This window comes from Saccopteryx leptura, chromosome 1 (genome assembly GCF_036850995.1).
Source record: "Saccopteryx leptura isolate mSacLep1 chromosome 1, mSacLep1_pri_phased_curated, whole genome shotgun sequence".
NCBI lineage: Eukaryota > Metazoa > Chordata > Mammalia > Chiroptera > Emballonuridae > Saccopteryx > Saccopteryx leptura.
This window is the reverse complement of record NC_089503.1, coordinates 105,225,159-105,243,646: the sequence shown is the minus strand read 5'-3', so window position 1 is coordinate 105,243,646 and position 18,488 is coordinate 105,225,159. Positions and strand designations below refer to the sequence as shown.

General features: G+C 42.5%; 1 protein-coding gene and 1 pseudogene across 2 annotated transcripts in view; one reads left to right on the top strand and one right to left on the bottom strand.

The window, feature by feature from the left end:
• Nucleotides 1-1,703: 1,703 nt before the first annotated feature.
• LOC136388989 (GTP-binding nuclear protein Ran-like) lies at nucleotides 1,704-8,754 on the top strand (annotated as a pseudogene).
• Nucleotides 8,755-14,309: 5,555 nt separating this feature from the next.
• The window catches only part of IL18 (interleukin 18), a 29,790-nt gene continuing 25,611 nt past the window's right edge, over nucleotides 14,310-18,488 (bottom strand). For both annotated transcript variants that reach the window (XM_066373077.1, XM_066373086.1), the window contains one exon: nucleotides 14,310-16,790. In XM_066373077.1, coding sequence (XP_066229174.1) covers nucleotides 16,560-16,790 — 231 coding nt within the window. In that variant the 3' untranslated portion in view covers nucleotides 14,310-16,559. The remainder of the gene's footprint in view (nucleotides 16,791-18,488) is intronic.

Here is an 18,488-nt window from a genome sequence, read left to right as displayed (position 1 = left end):
ACATCATCCACCCTCCATTAGCATTTAGATAAAATCCACACTCCTTTCCCAAGTCCACAAAGCCTCTGACCAAGCCCCAATCACCTCTCCCACCCCATGCATGGCCAATCTCCCATCTGCACCCACAGTACACCCACGGGGACCTCTTTTTCTGCCTCACACACCCCAAGCTCATCCGAGCCTCAAGACCTTTGCATTAGCTGTTTTCTTTGCCGAGAATGTAGTTACTCATAATCTTAGCCTGGGAACATCTGTCCTGGGATATAGGTCTCAGTTTCATAGAGGTTCTGAATTCGTCACATTAAAATTTTTACTATTTGATATTTTGATCTGTAAGAAAAAATTACCTAGTCTCATTTCCCCTCTGCTAGAATGCAAGCTCCTGGGAACAGAGTTATGTCTCTCTTATTTGCTGAAATTGTTAGTGCCTATAAAAGATCTTGGCTCATAGCGGGCACTCAATAGATATTTCTCAGATACGTGAAAGGCACTCAATTCTTTGGTTTATCTTCCTCTGCTTATGGGGGAAACTAACCTGTGAGCTTCAGAGATGCGCACATGGCTTTCAGCCTTGGTGAGCTGGTGGAAAGCAATGAGGTGGGTGGTAAGGTGGCCAGTCAGACTGGCAGTTAGACCAAAAGATGGGACAGGGCAGGGAAATAGGCTCTGTCTTTATGGAACTACCAGCTGACCAAGCTTGTGACTTTGGCAGGCAGCCCAGTCTTAACCACTACTTAGAGGAGTAGGGAGACTTTGCCCTCACCTCCACACCTCAGGTTGTTAATTGCTTCCGTAAGCAGTTGTGAGCACCTGCCATGAATGACACCAGCCTTTGGAGCCTCTGCATTAGGAAATCAATTCATGTGTATCTGTGTAGTTAAATGAAATGCTGTTTGGCACGTAATAGGCATTCAATAGCGTAGAGTTTTATTACTTCTTGCCTGGGTATAACCATCCCTGTCAGCACTCCAGGAAGGAGGTGTGGAGTCTTTCTTGATACAGGGGAGAAGAGGATGTGAGGTGTCCAAAACGTGAGAAAGGAATGCTGACCAGCCAGGGCCACTGCATTAGTTTTGGACACGGTGCACTGTTTGCACAGCTCCCCTCAGTGCCCTGGGCCAGCAGGTGTTCATTCTTCTATTGTAAGTAGTATTTAACCACGCAAGACACTGAGTCTAGTGCGAGTGATGGACAAAATCTAAAGTCACAGATGCTGCCCTCTGCCCCTCAGCTCAAAAAGCCAAAGCTAGTGCCTGAGGTCCTCAAGACTTATGAGAACTTAGAAGCTGTGACCTCAGTCTGCAACAAAGTAGTAAGCCCCAGAATGTCTACCTTCCTTTCTTTATTCACTCACATACATTCATAAATTGAGTACCTACTGTGTGTCAGGTTCTGTGCCAGATACTTAGACACATCAGTGAATAAAGCAGAGAAGGTCTCTGCCCTTGTGGAGCCTACATTAATCTCACCACAAACAACAGCCTTGTGTATAAGTTAATTACATACATAGTATATTAGAAGGTGATAGGTCTATAGATGAAAAGTAATGAGGGATAAGGAGGATCCAGTAGCACCTAGAGGTGAAATAGGGCAGGTTATGGTATTAAATAGGGTAGTCAGGTCGGGGCATTTGAATTGCACTTCTGCCATCTTTGCAGCTCTTAGTCAGATGGGCCAGAGACGCTTCTGAAGGTAACATTGCCATGGCTGCCCAAGGAGAACCTTACGTTCAGTTCAAACTTATATTAGTTGGTGATGGTGGGACCAGGAAAACTATATACACTCCTGAAATGCCACCTGACGAGTGAATTTGAGAAGAAGTACATAGCCACCCTGGGCATTGAGGTCCATCCCCTTGTGCTCCACACCACCAGAGGGCCTAGTAAGTTCAACGTGTGGGACTCGGTGGGCTAGAAGTTTGGCAGGCTGAGAGACGGCTACTATATTCAAGCCCAGTGTGCCATTATAATTTTTTCTTTTTCTTCTTTAAATTTAACTTATTGAGTTTACATAGATTCCAGTGTCACCCCGAATACATCCCCCCTCCTCTGTATTCCCCTCAACATCTTCTTAACCCCTCTCCCAACTGCTCCCTCTCCCCATCCCTTCAGGTTTAATTCCGTTCCTCAGTTCACATTGTTCCTTGGATTCCTCAAATGAGTGAGATCATACGATATTTTTCTTTCTCTGCCTGGCTTATTTCACTTAACATAATAGTTTCCATGTCCATCTATGTTGTTGCAAAAGGTAAGATTTCCTTCTTTTTCACGGTCCCAAGGTATTCCCTTGTATATATGTACCAAAGATTTTTAATCCACTCATCCACTGACGGACACTTGGGCTGTTTCCACATCTTTGCTATTGTGAACAATGCTGCCATAAACATGGGGGTGCATTTCTTTTTTTGAATCAGTGATATGGTGTTCTTGGGATATATTTCTAAAAGTGGGATGGGTAGGTCCAAAGAGAGTTCCATTTTTAATTTTTTGAGGAATCTCCATACTGTTTTCTACAGTGGCTGCACCAGTCTGCATTCCCACCAGCAGTGCAGGAGGATTCCCTTTTCTCCACATCCTCACCAGCACCTCTCGTGTTGTTAATGAGCACCATTCTGACTGGTGTGAGGTGGTATTTCATTGTGGTTTTAATTTGCTTTTCTCTAATGATTAGTGATGTTGAACATTTTTTCATCTGTCTATTGGCCATCTGTATGTCTTCTTTGGAGAAGTGTCTATTCATTTCTTTTGCCCATTTTTTGATTGGATTGTTTGTCTTCCTGGTGTTGAGTTTTACAAGTTCTTTATAAATTTTGGTTATTAACCCCTTATCAGACATATTGTTGAATATGTTCTCCCATTGTGTGGTTTGTCTTTTTATTCTGTTCATATTGTCTTTAGCTGTGCAAAACCTCTTTAGTTTGATATAGTCCCATTTGTTTATCCTGTCTTTTATTTCATTTGCCTGTGGAGATAAATCAGCAAATATATTGCTGCGAGAGATGTTGGAGAACTTACTGCCTATGTTTTCTTCTAAGGTGCTTATGGTTTCACGACTTACATTTAAGTCTTTTATCCATTTTGAGTTTATTTTTGTGAATGGTGTAAGTTGGTGGTCTAGTTTCATTTTGTGCAGGTAGCTGTCCAATTCCCCCCACATCATTAGTTAAAGAGACTGTCTTTATTCCATTGTATGCCCTTACCTCCTTTGTCAAATATCAACTGTCCATAAAGGTGTGGGTTTATTTCTGGGTTCTCAGTTCTGTTCCATTGATCTTATGCCAGTACCCATTTGTTCTTATACCAGTACCAGGCTGTTTTGAGTATAATGGCCTTGTAGTATAACTTGATATCAGGAAGTGTGATACCTCCCACTTTATTCTTCTTTTTCAAGATTGCTGAGGCTATTTGTGTTCTTTTTTGGTTCCATATAAATTTTTGGATTATGTGTTCTATATCTTTAAGTATGTCATTGGTATTTTAATTGGTATTGCATTGAATTTATAAATTGATTTTTTTTTTTTTTTTTACAAAGACAAAGAGAGTCAGAGAGAGGCATAGATAGGGGCAGACATACAGGAATGAAGAGAGATGAGAAGCATCAATCATTAGTTTTTTGTTGCAACACCTTAGTTGTTCATTGATTGCTTTCTCATATGTGCCTTGACCATGGGGCTACAGCAGACCCTTGCTCAAGCCAGTGACCTTGGGTCCAAGCTGGTGAGCTTTGCCCAAACCAGATGAGCCTGTGCTCAAGCTGGCGACCTCGGGGTCTCGAACCTGGGTCCTCCGCATCTCAGTTCGATGCTCTATCTACTGCGCCACCGCCTGGTCAGGCGGGTAATATAGACATTTTAATGATGTTTATTCTTCCTATCCATGAGCATGGTATATGCTTCCACTTGTTTGTATCTTCCTTGATTTCTTTTATCAATGTTTTATAATTTTCTGGTACAAGTCTTTAATCTCCTTGATTAAATTTACTTCTAAGTACTTTTTTTTTTTCAATAGTGAAAGGGATTGTTTCCTTAATTTCTCTTTCTGAAAGTTCATTGTGGGTGTATAAAAATGCCTCTAATTTCTGTGTATTAATTTTATACCCTGCCATCTTGCTGAATTCATTTATCAGGTCCAGTAGTTTTCTGACTGAGACTTTCAGGTTTTCTATATATAGTATCATATCATCTGCAAATAATGATAGTTTTACTTCTTCTTTTCCAATTTGGATGCCTTTTATTTCTTCTTCTTGTCTGATTGCTGTAGCTAAGACTTACAGTACTATGTTGAATAAGAGTGGTGCCTGTAGTGCTATGAACTTCCCTCTCAGTACTGCTTTTGCTGTGTACCATAAATTTTGAGTTGTTCTATGCTCATTATCATTCGTTTCTAGGAATTTTTTTATTTCTTCTTTGATCTCATTGTTAACCCATTCGTTATTTGATAACATGCTATTTAGTTTCCACGTGTTTGAGTATTTTTCAGTTTTTCTGTTGTGGTTGATTTCTAGTTTCATGCCATTGTGATCAGAGAAAATGCTTGATATGATTTCAATCCTCTTAAATTTGTTGAGACCACTTTTGTGCCCTGTTGTGGACAAATGGCAAAAAGCCATTTTAGATTTGAGGCTTAGCAAAAGGCTAAGTTCTCCCCCCTTCATCTCCATATTTGGCTATGATGCTGAGTATTTGCACCCACTCTACTTGCTTCCTTGGGTTGCTGGAAGCAATATACATGCCCTTCCTCTGACTCTTTGTTTGTTTCAGATGTTGGTAGATTTCACTAATGTCTCCTGTTTTATGCCTTGGGAGAGTTCCTGTCTTAGCCTCGGATGTGCAACTTTGTATCAGGGTCCTTGATTTGCATATGGCTATATAATAAAGCAAACTGGGGCTATGGGGCACTCCGATACTGCCAGGCATTTTGAAGAGTCCTCCCGGTTGCATAATTTTTGTTTTGATAAGTGTGTTTCCTTAATTCCACATCGTTATTTGGAGCCGCGCTGGTCCGCGGCAGTGCCCTAACATGTGGTCTATCCTAGAGCATGTATCATGAGCACTTGAAAAGAATGTATATTCTGCTGCTTTAAGGAGAAAGGTTCTGAAGATATCTATTAAATCAAGTTGATCTAGTGTGTCCTTTAAGTCTGCTGTTTCTTTGTTAATTTTCTTTCTTGAGGATCTATCTAGTGATGTTAGTGGGGCATTGAAATCCCCTACTATTATCATATTGCTGTTGATCTTGCCCTTTATATCCATCAAAGTCTGCTTTATATATTTAGGTGCTCCTATATTAGGAGCGTAGATATTTATAATGGTTGTATCTTCCTGTTGAATTGCTCCCTTTATCATTATGTAGTGACCTTCTTTATCTCTTACTATAGCCTTTGTTTTAAAGTCCATTTTGTCTGATATAAGTATTGCTACCCCAGCTTTTTTTTTACTCTAATTTGCATGAAATATTTTTTTTCATCCTTTTACCTTCAGTCTATGTGTATCTTTTGTTTTGAGGTGTGTCTCTTGTAGACAGCATATGTATGGGTCTTGTTTTCTTATCCATGCAGCTACCCTATGTCTTTTGATTGGATCATTTAATCCATTTACATTTAAGGTTATTAATGATATGTAGTTGTTTTTTGCCATTTTATTCTTTAAAGCTATATTCCTCTTTTACTGTATTCTTTTTCCCCTTTGATCTGTTTACAATAGGCCCCTTAACATTTCTTGCAGCATTGGTTTGGTTGTAATGAATTCTTTGAGTTTTTTTTTTGTCTGGGAAGCTTTTTATTTCTCCTTCAATTTTAAATGATAGCCTTGCTGGATAAAGTAGTCTTGGTTGTAGGCTCTTGTTCTGCATTACTTTGAATCTTTCTTGTCACTCCCTTCTGGCCTCAAGTGTTTCTGTTGAGAAATAAGAATGTCATCCTTATGGGGGCTCCTTTGTAGGTGATAGCCTTTTTTTCTCTAGCAGCTTTTTATGTTTTCTCCTTATCTCTTAGCTTTGGTATTTTAATTATGATGTGTCTTGATGTGGATTTCTTTGGGTTTCTCTTTAATAGAATTCTCTGTGCTTCTTGAACTTGTGTGACTTTTTCTTGTATCAATTTAGGGAAGTTTTCAGCTACGATTTGATTGAACAAGGTCTCTATCCCTTGTTCTTTCTCTTCTTCTTCAGGAACCCCTATGATGAGGATGTTGTTTCTTTTTAGGTTGTCACAGAGCTCTCTTAGAGTTTCCTCAGATTTTTTCAGCTTCTTTTCTTTTTGCTGTTCTGCTTCTGTGTTTCATTTATCTTGTCTTCTAAATCACTGAGTCAATCTTCTGCTTCATCCAGCCTGCTTTTAATTGCTTCTAGTGTAGTCTTCATTTCTGATATTGTATTTTTCATTTCTGACTGGTTCTTTTTTATTATTTCAATGTCCTTTTTGATGCTTGTCATCTCTTTATTTATGTGCTCACTGTGTCCATCCATTGTTGTTCTAAGATCTTTCAGCACTCTAATAATCATTATTTTAAACTCGGCATCCAGTAGTTTGCTTATTTTCATCTCACTCAGTTCATTTTCTGGGGCTTTCTCTTGTTGGATTGTACTTCTCTGTCTTCCAATTTTGTCTGTGTTGTCCTGGACCTCCCTGTCCAGGGCCTGGTGCAGATCAGTGGGTGTTACTGTCTATGACTGGTTCTTACTCACCTTTTGGGAGCTACTGGTTATCCAGGTCTTGTGGCTGCCTCTGCTGGTGCCATTGTAAGTATCAGCTGCACTCCTAGGCTTGCTCTTGGCCTGGGAGAAGTTCCTTTAAAAGTTCAAGTTCCCTTAAAAACTGCTTTTTGTTGCCTCTTATTACTGGCTACTTGTTGGGCTCAGTACTGTAATTCAGTGATTAGGTACGGTATTAGATGTGGCCTACTCCTTAGCCTCAGGTGTCATTCTAACCAGACATTTTATTTACTTATTTTCTTTTCTTTTGTTTGTTTTTTTTTTTTGTTCTTTTTTAGCACTCAGTAAGGTGTAGTCACAGGGGTCCAGTCGGTGTGGCCCCTGTGCTCCCCTTGTGTGGTCTGTCTACCAGGCCACCTCCACTGTTGCTGCCCAGGGCTTTCCGGCTCAGGTGCTGCTGGCACCAGCCCGCTTCCATGGCCAGTGCTGCATGGTCAGGCTTGTACATGCCCGTATGCCTGTTTGGACTGCTTCTGTGGCCATCCCAGCCTCTGCTGCCTCTGAGAGCCAGTCTGCGCTGCGGGCACTATTGCTCACAGGCTTGGGCATCTGCCTTGGCTTTCACCCTTGAGGGTGGGGCCACGAATGCCCGCTTGGACCACTTCCGGGTCCACCTCGGTCATCTTAGACCTCAGCAGCCACCTCAGGGGGGCTGGATGCTCTTGCTTGGATTACCACTGAGATCACCCCTGCTTTCACTGCTGCTGAGGGCATGCTGGCACCCCAAGCAGGTTTGTGCACAGGCCTTGATTCCCGCAGCAGCTGGTGTGACTTCCACCCTAGCTGGTGGGCTCGCGCATGCCCAGGCGTACCCCCTCCACTGATGCATGGGCCTCTGCCTCCACCAAGGGCAAGCCCACTCAGTGAGCAGGACTGTGAGTGAGCCTGGAGTTCCGCAGTGGCAGTGGGTTCCCAGCTTTGCAAGCTGGCTTGTGCATGCTTGCTGGAACTTCCACAGTCACACCCTGCTGCTTGTGGCCTGCCTGCCCTGGGTGAACACTCAGCAGTGGGGGTGGGGGTGGATGTAGCTTAGACCTCTGCACTCCCTATTTGTCTCCCTATCATGGCGCTTGGCTCTAAGTGCCTTTGTTCTAGCTAGGGTAGGAGAGCCTCCGGTGGATGGGGCACTTTCTTTCCTTTGCTGGTGATGCTGTTCCCAGGAAAAATATTCACTTTAAATTTGGGGAGTGACTCAGCCCAAGGGTTCAGGTGTCCTCCTGGAGCTCTGGGAAAGTGGCTGTGAGCGAGGCTCTCCATGAAGTTCCTTTAATATGGAGCCTGGATCTGAGAGTCCTGCCTCCTTCTCTCAAACCATGTCTAGGCTTTTTTCTCAGTCAAATATAGTCCATAAGCCCCTTCCAGGCTCCAGGGCTCTAGGCTGGGATTCCAGTTTTGGGGATAAAGACCTACACCTTGCTGGACAGCCCTCCCCATTGAGAAAGTCCCTCCTGGCTGCCACTCGCTCCTAGGAGTGGGGTAGCCCTTTCTGCATCTCCGCCTTTCCTACCAGTCTCAGTGTGGGTTCTTTGGTGGTCCTTGGCTGTAGAATCCTCTTAGTTTAGTCCAAAGTTTGTCTTTCACGATGAGTGTTCTCAGATTTAAGTTGTAATCCACCTTAGTTCTGGGAAGTGGGAGTGGAGCATCTGCCTACTCTGTGGCCATCTTGGAACTCCGCCATTATAATGTTTGATGTAACTTCAAGAGTCTCTTACAAGAATGTGCCTGTGTGAAAATGTCCCCATCATGTTGTGTGGCAACAAAGTGGACATTAAGGACAGGAAAGGTAAAGCCAAATCAATCATCTTCCACCAAAAGAAGAATCTTCAGTACTACGACATTTCTACCAAAAGTACCTACAGCTTTGAAAAGCCTTTCCTCTGGCTTGCTAGAAAACTAATTGGAGACCCTAACTTGGAGTTTGTCACCATGCCTGCTCCTGCTCCCCCCAGAGGTTGTCATGGACCTGGCCTTGGCAGCGCAGTATAAGCATGACCTAGCGGTTGCTCAGACCACCACTGTCCTGGATGAGAACAATGACCTGTGAGCAAGGGAAGCTGGAGCCCAGCATCAGAAATCTAGTTTTATAGGCAACTGTCCTGTGGTGTCAGTGGGGCAGTAGGTTTGCCCTTTATTATATAGCTAAGCGGAACCTGTGCTTGATCTTGGGGTGCTGAAAGAAATGAATGGGCTTCGGAGTGAATGTGGTGGTTAAAAAATACCTTTGTTTTTTGGACCTGCATATTTAGCTGTTTTGGAGCATAGTTGTTTCCTTACTGAGTTTCAACTATAAGACTGCTGCAGTTGCATCACAGTATTCTGTGGTGAAACCTTGTTTGTTATGTCATTTCCATTCCTTTCATTTAAAATCAGAATAAAGTTGTATTTCAAGTAAAGTAAAAATAAAAATAAATAAGTAGGATAGTCAGGATAAACCACATTGAGAAAGAGATTTTTATCAAAGTTTTGGAGGAAGTGGAGATTATTCAATGGAAACGTGGGGGAGAGAATCCCAGAGGGAGAAGACAGCTACACCCTAAGGTGTGAGCGAGTATACTTGGTGTGTTAGAGGGATGAGAGGCCAGTGTGGCTGCTGCAGAGAGAGTGAGAAGAGAAGGAGGAGGCTGCATCAGAGAGGTAGGTGGTGACGAAGTGCTGCAGGCCTTGTAACCCATCTTGGGGGTTTTGTCTTTTACTCTGATGGAATGTGGGGCCTGTGCAGAATTTTGAGCAAAATATGGTTTGACTTACATTTTCCAAAGAAGCACTGAAGCTGCTACAGTGAAAATAGACTGTAGGGAAGCCAGGGTTAGGAGGATCCTAGGGATCAGGTGAGAGGTTGGCGAAGCAACCTGGGAGAACACAGTGTGGCTCAGATCAGGGGCAGCAGTGGAGGTGCTGAGACACGACTGGGTTCTCAGTGTATTTTAAAGGGAGAGCTGATCTGCTTTCCTGATAGATTAGGATTGGGGTGGAGGGAGAAAGAGGGGTCCAGGGATACTTAAAGGTGTTTGGAGTGAACAATCAACAAGGATAGAGTTCCTGTAAACTAAGATGGGAATAACTGAGTGGAGCAGGATTTTTTTTGCAGGGAGGAATTCAGCAATAAACAGGACTGAAAACTTGAATGATTCACAAAGGCATTTTGTGTAGTGGGAGAGCCAGTACAAATATTTACATTAGACTCCATTTGTACAACGCTGGAGAAGATAAAACTATATGGAGGATGAACACATCCCTACTTTCAAGGAATTAGGGTTGAGAGGTGGATTTGACTACAGAGGGACAATAGAGGGGAATTTGGCTGTGATGAGCTGTTCTATATCTTAATTGTGTTAGTAGTTTAAAAAAAATTTTTTTTTTTTTACAGGGACAGAGAGAGAGAGAGAGAGAAGAGAGAGAGAGAGAGAGGGATAGATAGGGACAGACAGGAACGAAGAGAAATAAGAAGCATCAATCATCAGTTTTTTGTTGCGACACCTTAGTTGTTCATTGATTGCTTTTTCATATGTGCCTTGACTGCGGGCCTTCAGCAGACTGAGTAACCCCTTGATTGAGCCAGCGACCTTGGGTCCAAGCTGGTGAGCTTTTTTTAATTTTTTTTCTGCTCAAGCCAGATGAGCCCGTGCTCAAGCTGGCGACCTCGGGGTCTCGAACCTGGGTCCTTCTGCATCCCAGTCCGACGCTCTATCCACTGCGCCACCACCTAGTCTGGCTAGTTTTAAAAATTTGTAATTGTTAGAATCATAAACTGTACACCAAAGCAAGGTTAATTTTATAGTGTGTTGATTTAAAAATTAACATATTAAAACAAAAAATACTATAGAGGTGCGTAAGGAAATCAATATTATTTATCTGTACATAATATTTGTAGAGTTTGTCAGTTTTTTTTAAATTTAGATAATTGAATTTAACAGGGTGACATTGGTCACCCAGAGTACATAGATTAAGAGAAAACATCTCCATATCATCTGGACAGTTGATTATGCTGTATGCCCATCACCCAAAGTCAAATCATCCTCTGTCACCCATACACTGGTACCTTGAGATATGAATTTAATTCGTTCTGTAACCGAGCTCGTAAGTCAGTCAACTCGTATATCAAACTGCCGATACTGGACCCGTGCAACCATGCACCAACTAGCGGCAGCTTCCTGAATCACAACTCGTATCTTGGAATTTCGCTCGAATCTCGAACAAAACTATGGACCAAGTCACAGCTCATATCTTAAAAAATTTATATGTTGGTCTGTTCGTATCTCAGGGTACCACTGTATTTGTTTCTCTGTATGCCCCTCCCTTTCTACCCTCCCCCTTCCCTCTCCTCCCTTCCCTTCTCCCTGGAAACCACTGCACTTTTATCTATGTCCGTGAGTCTCAATTTTGTGTCCCACCTATGTATAAAATCATACAGTTCTTAGCTTTTTCTGATTTACTTATTTCACTCAGTATAATGTTATCAAGATCCATCCATGTTGTTGTAAGTGATACTATGTCATCATTTCTTATGGCTGAGTAGTATTCCATAGTATATATGTACCACATCTTCTTTATCTAGTCTTCTATTGAAGGGCATTTCAGTTGTTTCCATGTCTTGGCCACTGTGAACAATGCTGAGATGAACATGGGGTTGCATGTGTCTTTATGTACCCACGTTTTTTAGTTTTGGGGGTATATACCCAATAGAGGGATTGCTGGGTCATATGGTAGTTCCATTCTAAATTTTTTGAGGAACCACCATACTTTCTTCCATAATGGTTGTACTAATTTACATTCCCACCAACAGTAAATGAGGGTTCCTTTTTCTCCGCAGTCTCTCTAGTGCTTGTTATTGCCTGTCTTGTTGTTAACAGCCAATCTAACAGGTGTGAGATGGTATCTCATTGTAGTTTTGATTTGCATTTCTCTAATAGCTAGTGAAGATGAGCATCTTTTCATATATCTATTGGCCATTTGTATTTCTTCTTGAGAGAAATGTCTGTTCCTGTCCTCTTCCCATTTTTTTATTGGATTGTTTGCTTGTTTGTTGCTCAGTTTTGTGAATTCTTTATATATTTTGGATATTAGCCCCTTATCTGAGCTGTTGTTTGAAAATATCATCTCCCATTTAGTTGGCTGTTTGTTTGTTTTGTTGTCAGTTTCCATTTATTTATTTATTTATTTATTACAGAGACAAAGAGAGAGTCAGAGAGAGGGGTAGATAGGGACAGACAGATAGGAACGGAGAGAGATGAGAAGCATCAATCATCAGTTTTTCGTTGCAACACCTTAGTTGTTCATTGATTGCTTCCTCATATGTGCCTTGACCATGGGCCTTCAGCAGACCGAGTAACCCCTTGCTCAAGCCAGTGACCTTGGGTCCCAGCTGGTGAGCTTTTGCTCAAACCAGATGAGCCAGTGCTCAAGCTGGTGACCTCGGGGTCTTGAACTTTGGTCCTCTGCGTCCCAGTCTGACGCTTTATCCACTGCGCCACCACCTGGTCAGGCTGTTGTCAGTTTCTTTCGCTGTGCAGAAGCCTCTTAGTTTGATGTGGTCCCATTCATTTATCTTTGCCTTTACTTCCTTTGCCTTTGGGGTCAAATTCATAAAATGTTCCCTACTGCCAAGGTCCATGAGTTTAATACCTATGTTTTCTTCTATGTAATTTATTGTTTCACATCAATTAGCTTTTAAAAATTGTAATTTTATTTCTTTTCTAAATAAGTGTTCATTTTGTACCTGATTTTTTTTTCGTTTTTTTTAAAGATTTTATTTATTCATTATAGAGAGGAGAAAGAGAGAGAGAGAGAGAGAGAGAGAGAGAGAGAGAGAGAGAAAGGGGGAGGAGCAGGAAGCATCAACTCCCATATGTGCCTTGACCAGGTAAGCCCAGGGTTTTGAACCGGCAACCTCAGCGTTTCCAGGTTGACGCTTTATCCACTGCAACACCACAGGTCAGGCTCTGATTTTTGTTTAAATAGTATATTGTTATTTTTTTAAAAAATTGATTTTTAGAGAGAGAGGAAGAGAGAGAGAGAGAGAGAGAGAGAGAGAGAAACATCATGTGTTCATTGGTTGATTCTTATTCAATACATGTGTCCTCACCAGGGATGGGATCCACAACCTTGGTGCATCAGGATGAGGCTCTGACTAACTGAGCTACCGGCCAGGAATATATTGTTATTTTTAATTTTTTTTTAATTTTAATAACTGATTTTAGAGAGGAGAGAGAAGAAGAGAGAGAAGCAAACCAGCAACCTCAGCTTTCCAGGTTGATGCCTTATCCATTGCATCTCCACAGGTCAGGCTCCTCATCCTTCTTGAACCTTTTTTATTTTGGCTACTCTGCTTCTGCGCTTCTGTTTATCTTGCCCTCTAAATCACTGATTCAATCCTGTGCTGCATCCATCCTATGGTTGATTCCTTCTAGTGCAGTTTTCATTTCAGATATTGTATTTGCCATTTCTGACTGGTTCTTTCTTCTAGTTTCATATATATATATATATATATATATATATATATATTTTTTTTTTTTTTTTTCTTTTTGCATTTTTCTGAAGCTGGAAACAGGGAGAGACAGTCAGACAGACTCCCGCATGCGCCCGACCGGGATCCACCCGGCACGCCCACCAGGGGCGACGCTCTGCCCACCAGGGGGCGATGCTCTGCCCATCCTGGGCGTCGCCATGTTGCGACCAGAGCCACTCTAGCGCCTGAGGCAGAGGCCACAGAGCCATCCCCAGCGCCCGGGCCATCTTTGCTCCAATGGAGCCTTGGCTGCGGGAGGGGAAGAGAGAGACAGAGAGGAAGGCGCGGCGGAGGGGTGGAGAAGCAAATGGGCGCTTCTCCTGTGTGCCCTGGCCGGGAATCGAACCCGGGTCCTCCGCACGCTAGGCCGACGCTCTACCGCTGAGCCAACCGGCCAGGGCTTCATATATTTTTTTAATGCTTACTATCTCTTTAAGTTCTCACTGTAATCATCCATTCCTACCCTAAGATCCTTGAACATCCTAGTAACCATTGTTTTAAACTCTGCATCTGGTAGTTTGGTTGCTTCCATTTCATTTAATTCTTTTTCTGGGGACTTCTCTTATTGATCATTTGGGACATATGTTTTGTCTATTATGTAGCTCTGCTCTCACTCCTGTATTTGTTCTAATGTTTTTAATGAGGGAGATGGGCTCAGTGTTATGATTCTTCAGGTCACCTGAGTTCCTTGTTCTAGAAATGTTTCTTGAGGGTTATATTTACCCTTCTGTTGTATGTGAGTCTTAAATGTTACTGGCTCTTTCATTGGTGGAGTTCACCCTTCAGGCTGGCTGGCTCTAAGGGTTAACCTTGATCACATGCGTTAGACACTGTGTGGTGGCTTTACCCAGAGATATAGTTATTCCCAGCAGTGCCTGGTGCCTGCTGAACTCCTATGGATGTGCCACTTGTGTGGCTAGCTGAGTCTAGTGTTGGTGCAGTCTGCAACCCGCTTCTGGTTGTGTTGGTTCTGGGTCCTCTTGGGCAGGATTTGAGTATGAGTTGATGTCAGACATTGTTTGTAACCAGCTGTGGGCTACCTATCTGGAGCTACCACTCTGTTCACTGTTTGTGTCTATGTTTTTGTGACTGAGTTTGTGTGGGATGGGTCAACCTGTGTATAAGGAATGACTTCCTTAGAGCTGACAGCAGCTCTGTAAAAGGGGCCAAGTTCCTTAAGATTTGCCTCCACTTTTCAGCTGCTCCACCAACTCTGGCAGCTGCCTATTCTTCCCACAGAGTCTTCTGTAGAAAGACTAGAGTGGGTGCAGACTAACCCCACCATCCCCTCCACTGGTTGTGATCTCTTGGTGGCTTAGGGCAACTGGGAGGACAACTTAAGTGGAACCCTCTATTTTGGGGGTCTCTTGGTCAGGCACACAGTGCAGGGAAAGTGTCCCGTACTCCAGAGCCTAATCCCTCAACCACTGCTAGATACTCCAATTCTATTTCTCTCTGAAGGCATGAACAGCAGGTTCTGATTGGGTGGGGCTGACCAGAGGCAGATTTAACAGTGGGCACACAGGGTGTGTGCCCTGGGCCCCGACTTCTAAAGGGCTCTGCAAAACCTCAACTTTACACTTAGTTTTCTAATGACACCAAGTGTGGTTTCATATTGCAATTTTAACATTAATAGTACATAATATTTTTTATTTATTTAAAAATATGGTTAACATGTATTTTTATTTTCCCTATCTTTCTCTCTTTTTTTAAGAGGCCCAATATTTTCTTCTGCGCCTGGGGCCTCAACCGACTTTAATCCGCCTCTGGGCTGACAGTCCCTTCTGTAGAGTTTGTTCAGCTGTGGAAAGTCTAGTCTCAAGGGAGGAAGATTGAGTCTGTCTTCCACTGGGGCTGATTATGGTCCAGCCCCCAGGAGGTGGCTAAGCTCTTCAACCAGTCCGAACAGTAGGCTCTAAGGAACTAACATTCTGAATGTCTGAGCTCTAAGCCTCTCCTCTTTCCCCCTGTGGAACTGAGCCCAGCAGGGCAGGGTATCTGGGACTTGGGCTGGCTGACTGTGAGGCTCGATCTTATCCAGTGTGTGCAAGCTGCTGTGCAGGTGCTGACCACAGGAAGCAGAATTTGCCTCAGATGTGATGGTGCCTGATGAACTCTCCCTTTGGATATGCTGCTAGAAAGGCTAGTTGGTCCTGCTCTGATGTAGTCTGTAACTGGCCACTGGATGTGTTGGTTCTGGGTCTCTTAAGAGTGAACCTGGTGCAGATCAGTGCAGGATACTGCCTGTGACTGACCCTCAGTAACCTGTAGCAAACCAGTTTGTAGCTGCCTCTGCTGGGTCAGGTGCACAAGCAGAACCAAGCTGCACACCTAGGCTGGCTGTACCAGTCCCGTGCCGGAGGGCAAGTCAGCAAAAGACCCAAGGCTTCCTGAGATCCTCCTCCAGCTGCCTCTCGTGGGTTTCAAATATAAATTTGTAATTCAGTATTTACATGGCGTTTACTTCTATTTCTGAACTTGCTCTGGCCAGGGAGCACTACCTGTGATAAGTCTCTCTTTCCTTCTGGTATTTCCTGTCATACTTCTGCTTTCTTTGGCTTTCACTCCACAGCCCTATCAATTCATCCAAGAACAAGAAGAGGACCAGAGGCTGTACAATTGATTTGGAGACACAGGATGAGCAAGCTACCCTCCTACAACTAGTACCCACTTTCCCTCCCTAACTAAGCAAGGACACATCAGGGCACAGGAGGAGGTAATAATGAAAAGGGAAATAATGAGAACTTTCTTGTTGAGTAGGTCATGGAGACCTGACTTCCCACCAGACTGAGTTCTATAGATGGGGTATAGTTTGACATATCAGGATGATCATCTAATCAACTGAGTGAACTGGTAAGGGTTCAATGTATGCTCTTTTAAATTTTAAAATAAACTTCAATCTGTTTCTGCATGTACCCCGACCGGGGATCAAACGGGCAACCTGTGTGCTTTGGGACAGTGCTCTAACAACCGAGCTATCCAGCTGGGGAGCAACTCATAGTTTTTCACTTTAATTTTTTATTGATTGCTTCTATGTGCCTTGACCTGGCAAGCCCAGGGTTTCAAACCTCAGCATTCCACGCTGATGCTTTTATCCACTGCAACACCACAGTCAGGATAAGTTAAAAAACTTAAAACCTAGCCTGACCTGTGGTGGTGCAGTGGATAAAGTAATGACCTGGAATACTGAGGTTTGAAAACCTTGGGCTTGCCCGGTCAAGGAACATATGGGAAGCAACTACTATGAGTTGATGCTTCCTACTTCTTCCCTCTCTTTCTTTTTTTCTTTCTCTTTCTTCTCTCTAAAAATCAATAAATAAAATCTAAGAAAAATTTTTTTAAATCTAGTTTTTGTTATTAACATTAATATCAGTAACAGTGAACATTATAGATCCATCCCGTTTGTCCTCTTCTTTCAAAATGAGTTTGAAAAGATCATTCTCCCTTGCACAAGCTAGAAAGTATCCACTGTACAATGAAGACTCAAATTGTATCTTGTTATGTCCTCGAACACTTCTCATAAAGAATATGATGTCGTTTCCTTCATCATTGATGTTATCAGGAGGACTCATTTCCTATAGAAAAAAACATCAATTTGTAAGGACATGAACAATTAGAATTTGTGCATTTAATTTTGAAGTATATCACTTCACAGAACTAAAGAAGTTTTTACTCTCAGAAGATTAAAAAAAAAATCTCTGACTATAGGAATATTGATCTCCTCTCCCTCTTAATTCCTAATCTCCTATTCCCTTTGTCCACTTTGGCTTTTCCCACTATGGAATGCACATTCAGGTCTAGTTTTTACCAATTTATTAATCATATAACTTTCTTCTCTCCTTTCCCATTGAGTGAAGTCCATATCTGCTCAAGATGGAGGCAAATTTTAGCAAAGACCACAACCTTTTTGGGCTTACATCACTTCTTGTCTTTTCCAACCATTCAGAACTAAAGACACTGAAGGCCTCTACCCACCGGCCTTGCCCAGCTCTAGTTTGTGAGCCAATTGTGAGACAGGCAGAAGTAGCAGGAATCTTAGCTTCTTCTTTCCTTCAGTGGAGGCTAGAACTGAACTGCTGTGGAAGACCCTACTGCAGCTGCTCTAGGGCTGAGTCCTGAGTTCCTGCACAGCCTTGCTGTATTGGCTCCGTCAGCAGCCTTGGACTCTTCCCTACTAAGTACCCTGGTTCCAAGTAGTCCTGAATTTCTGTTCTGAAAGTAGTCTGTTGACTGGATTCTGCCATGGAAGGCCAAATTCTGATTTCTATATCTTTCTGACACAGAACAGGGTATTCTCAAGAATGGCTAGATACTTGAAATCGTAATCCTGCAGGTCACCTAACTGATTGTACAGCCTATATTTAAAAAAATTATTGTATCATACCTACTTTTCAAGATGGACTAGAAAGTGTGAGTACCACCCAAGGTTCTTTCCATGTTAATCCTAGAACCAGCAGACATGTGAACTTAATTTTGACCCCATAGTAGCAAAAATTCTCATGATCCTAGCAAAGGACTGACAGAGAGAATTCTAGGTCCAAAATAGCATTTCAGCTTCTTAAGATGCCTGAAAAAAAGTTGGGGTACCTCCAAACTTCACAATCAGTTATAGCATTATAGCCATAACTCTTAACCTTTGTCCTTTATCAATAAGTGTGAGTCTTAAATTAAAGACAGTATAAACTAGTTTCCCCACTGACGTGTGTCTGCAGCTGTCTACAGTATCCCAGAATTTAGGAAGAGACCTTAAGCTGAGGATCCAATTTGGGACTAAGATACTCTGATGTATAAATGAGAAATAATCCTTTGAACCTGTTAGTTCAAACAAAGCATGAAATTTGTAGTTGAAAGTGGGGATATGAATAGATAGACTAGGCGATCTCTAATCATAGTTAACCATGACATTTCAGAACAGGGGCAAGGAAACCCTGGGGCAGGAGCTTTGCTTGGCTTTAGTGTTGATTACTCATGGCCCTCATAGGGAAAGTGCACAGTAAGTGGACGTGGAAACAAGTCTGGTGACCTTGGGGAATCTCCAACTTGCAAAGCCCTACATAATGAAAGGTGAGTGCTCCAAGGGTCTAAGAGACAGTTCACAAAAGGACGGGTTGAATTTGAACACAGAGAAAGTTAAACTTGACTTAATATCTTGTTTTTTCTTTTTTATAAAATTCCCTCTCCCAAGTACACTAATAAGTTTGAGAGAATCCTGACCATGCTTGAATGTATATACAAGAAACAGACACTAACAGTAACTTCTTGAAGACATCCCT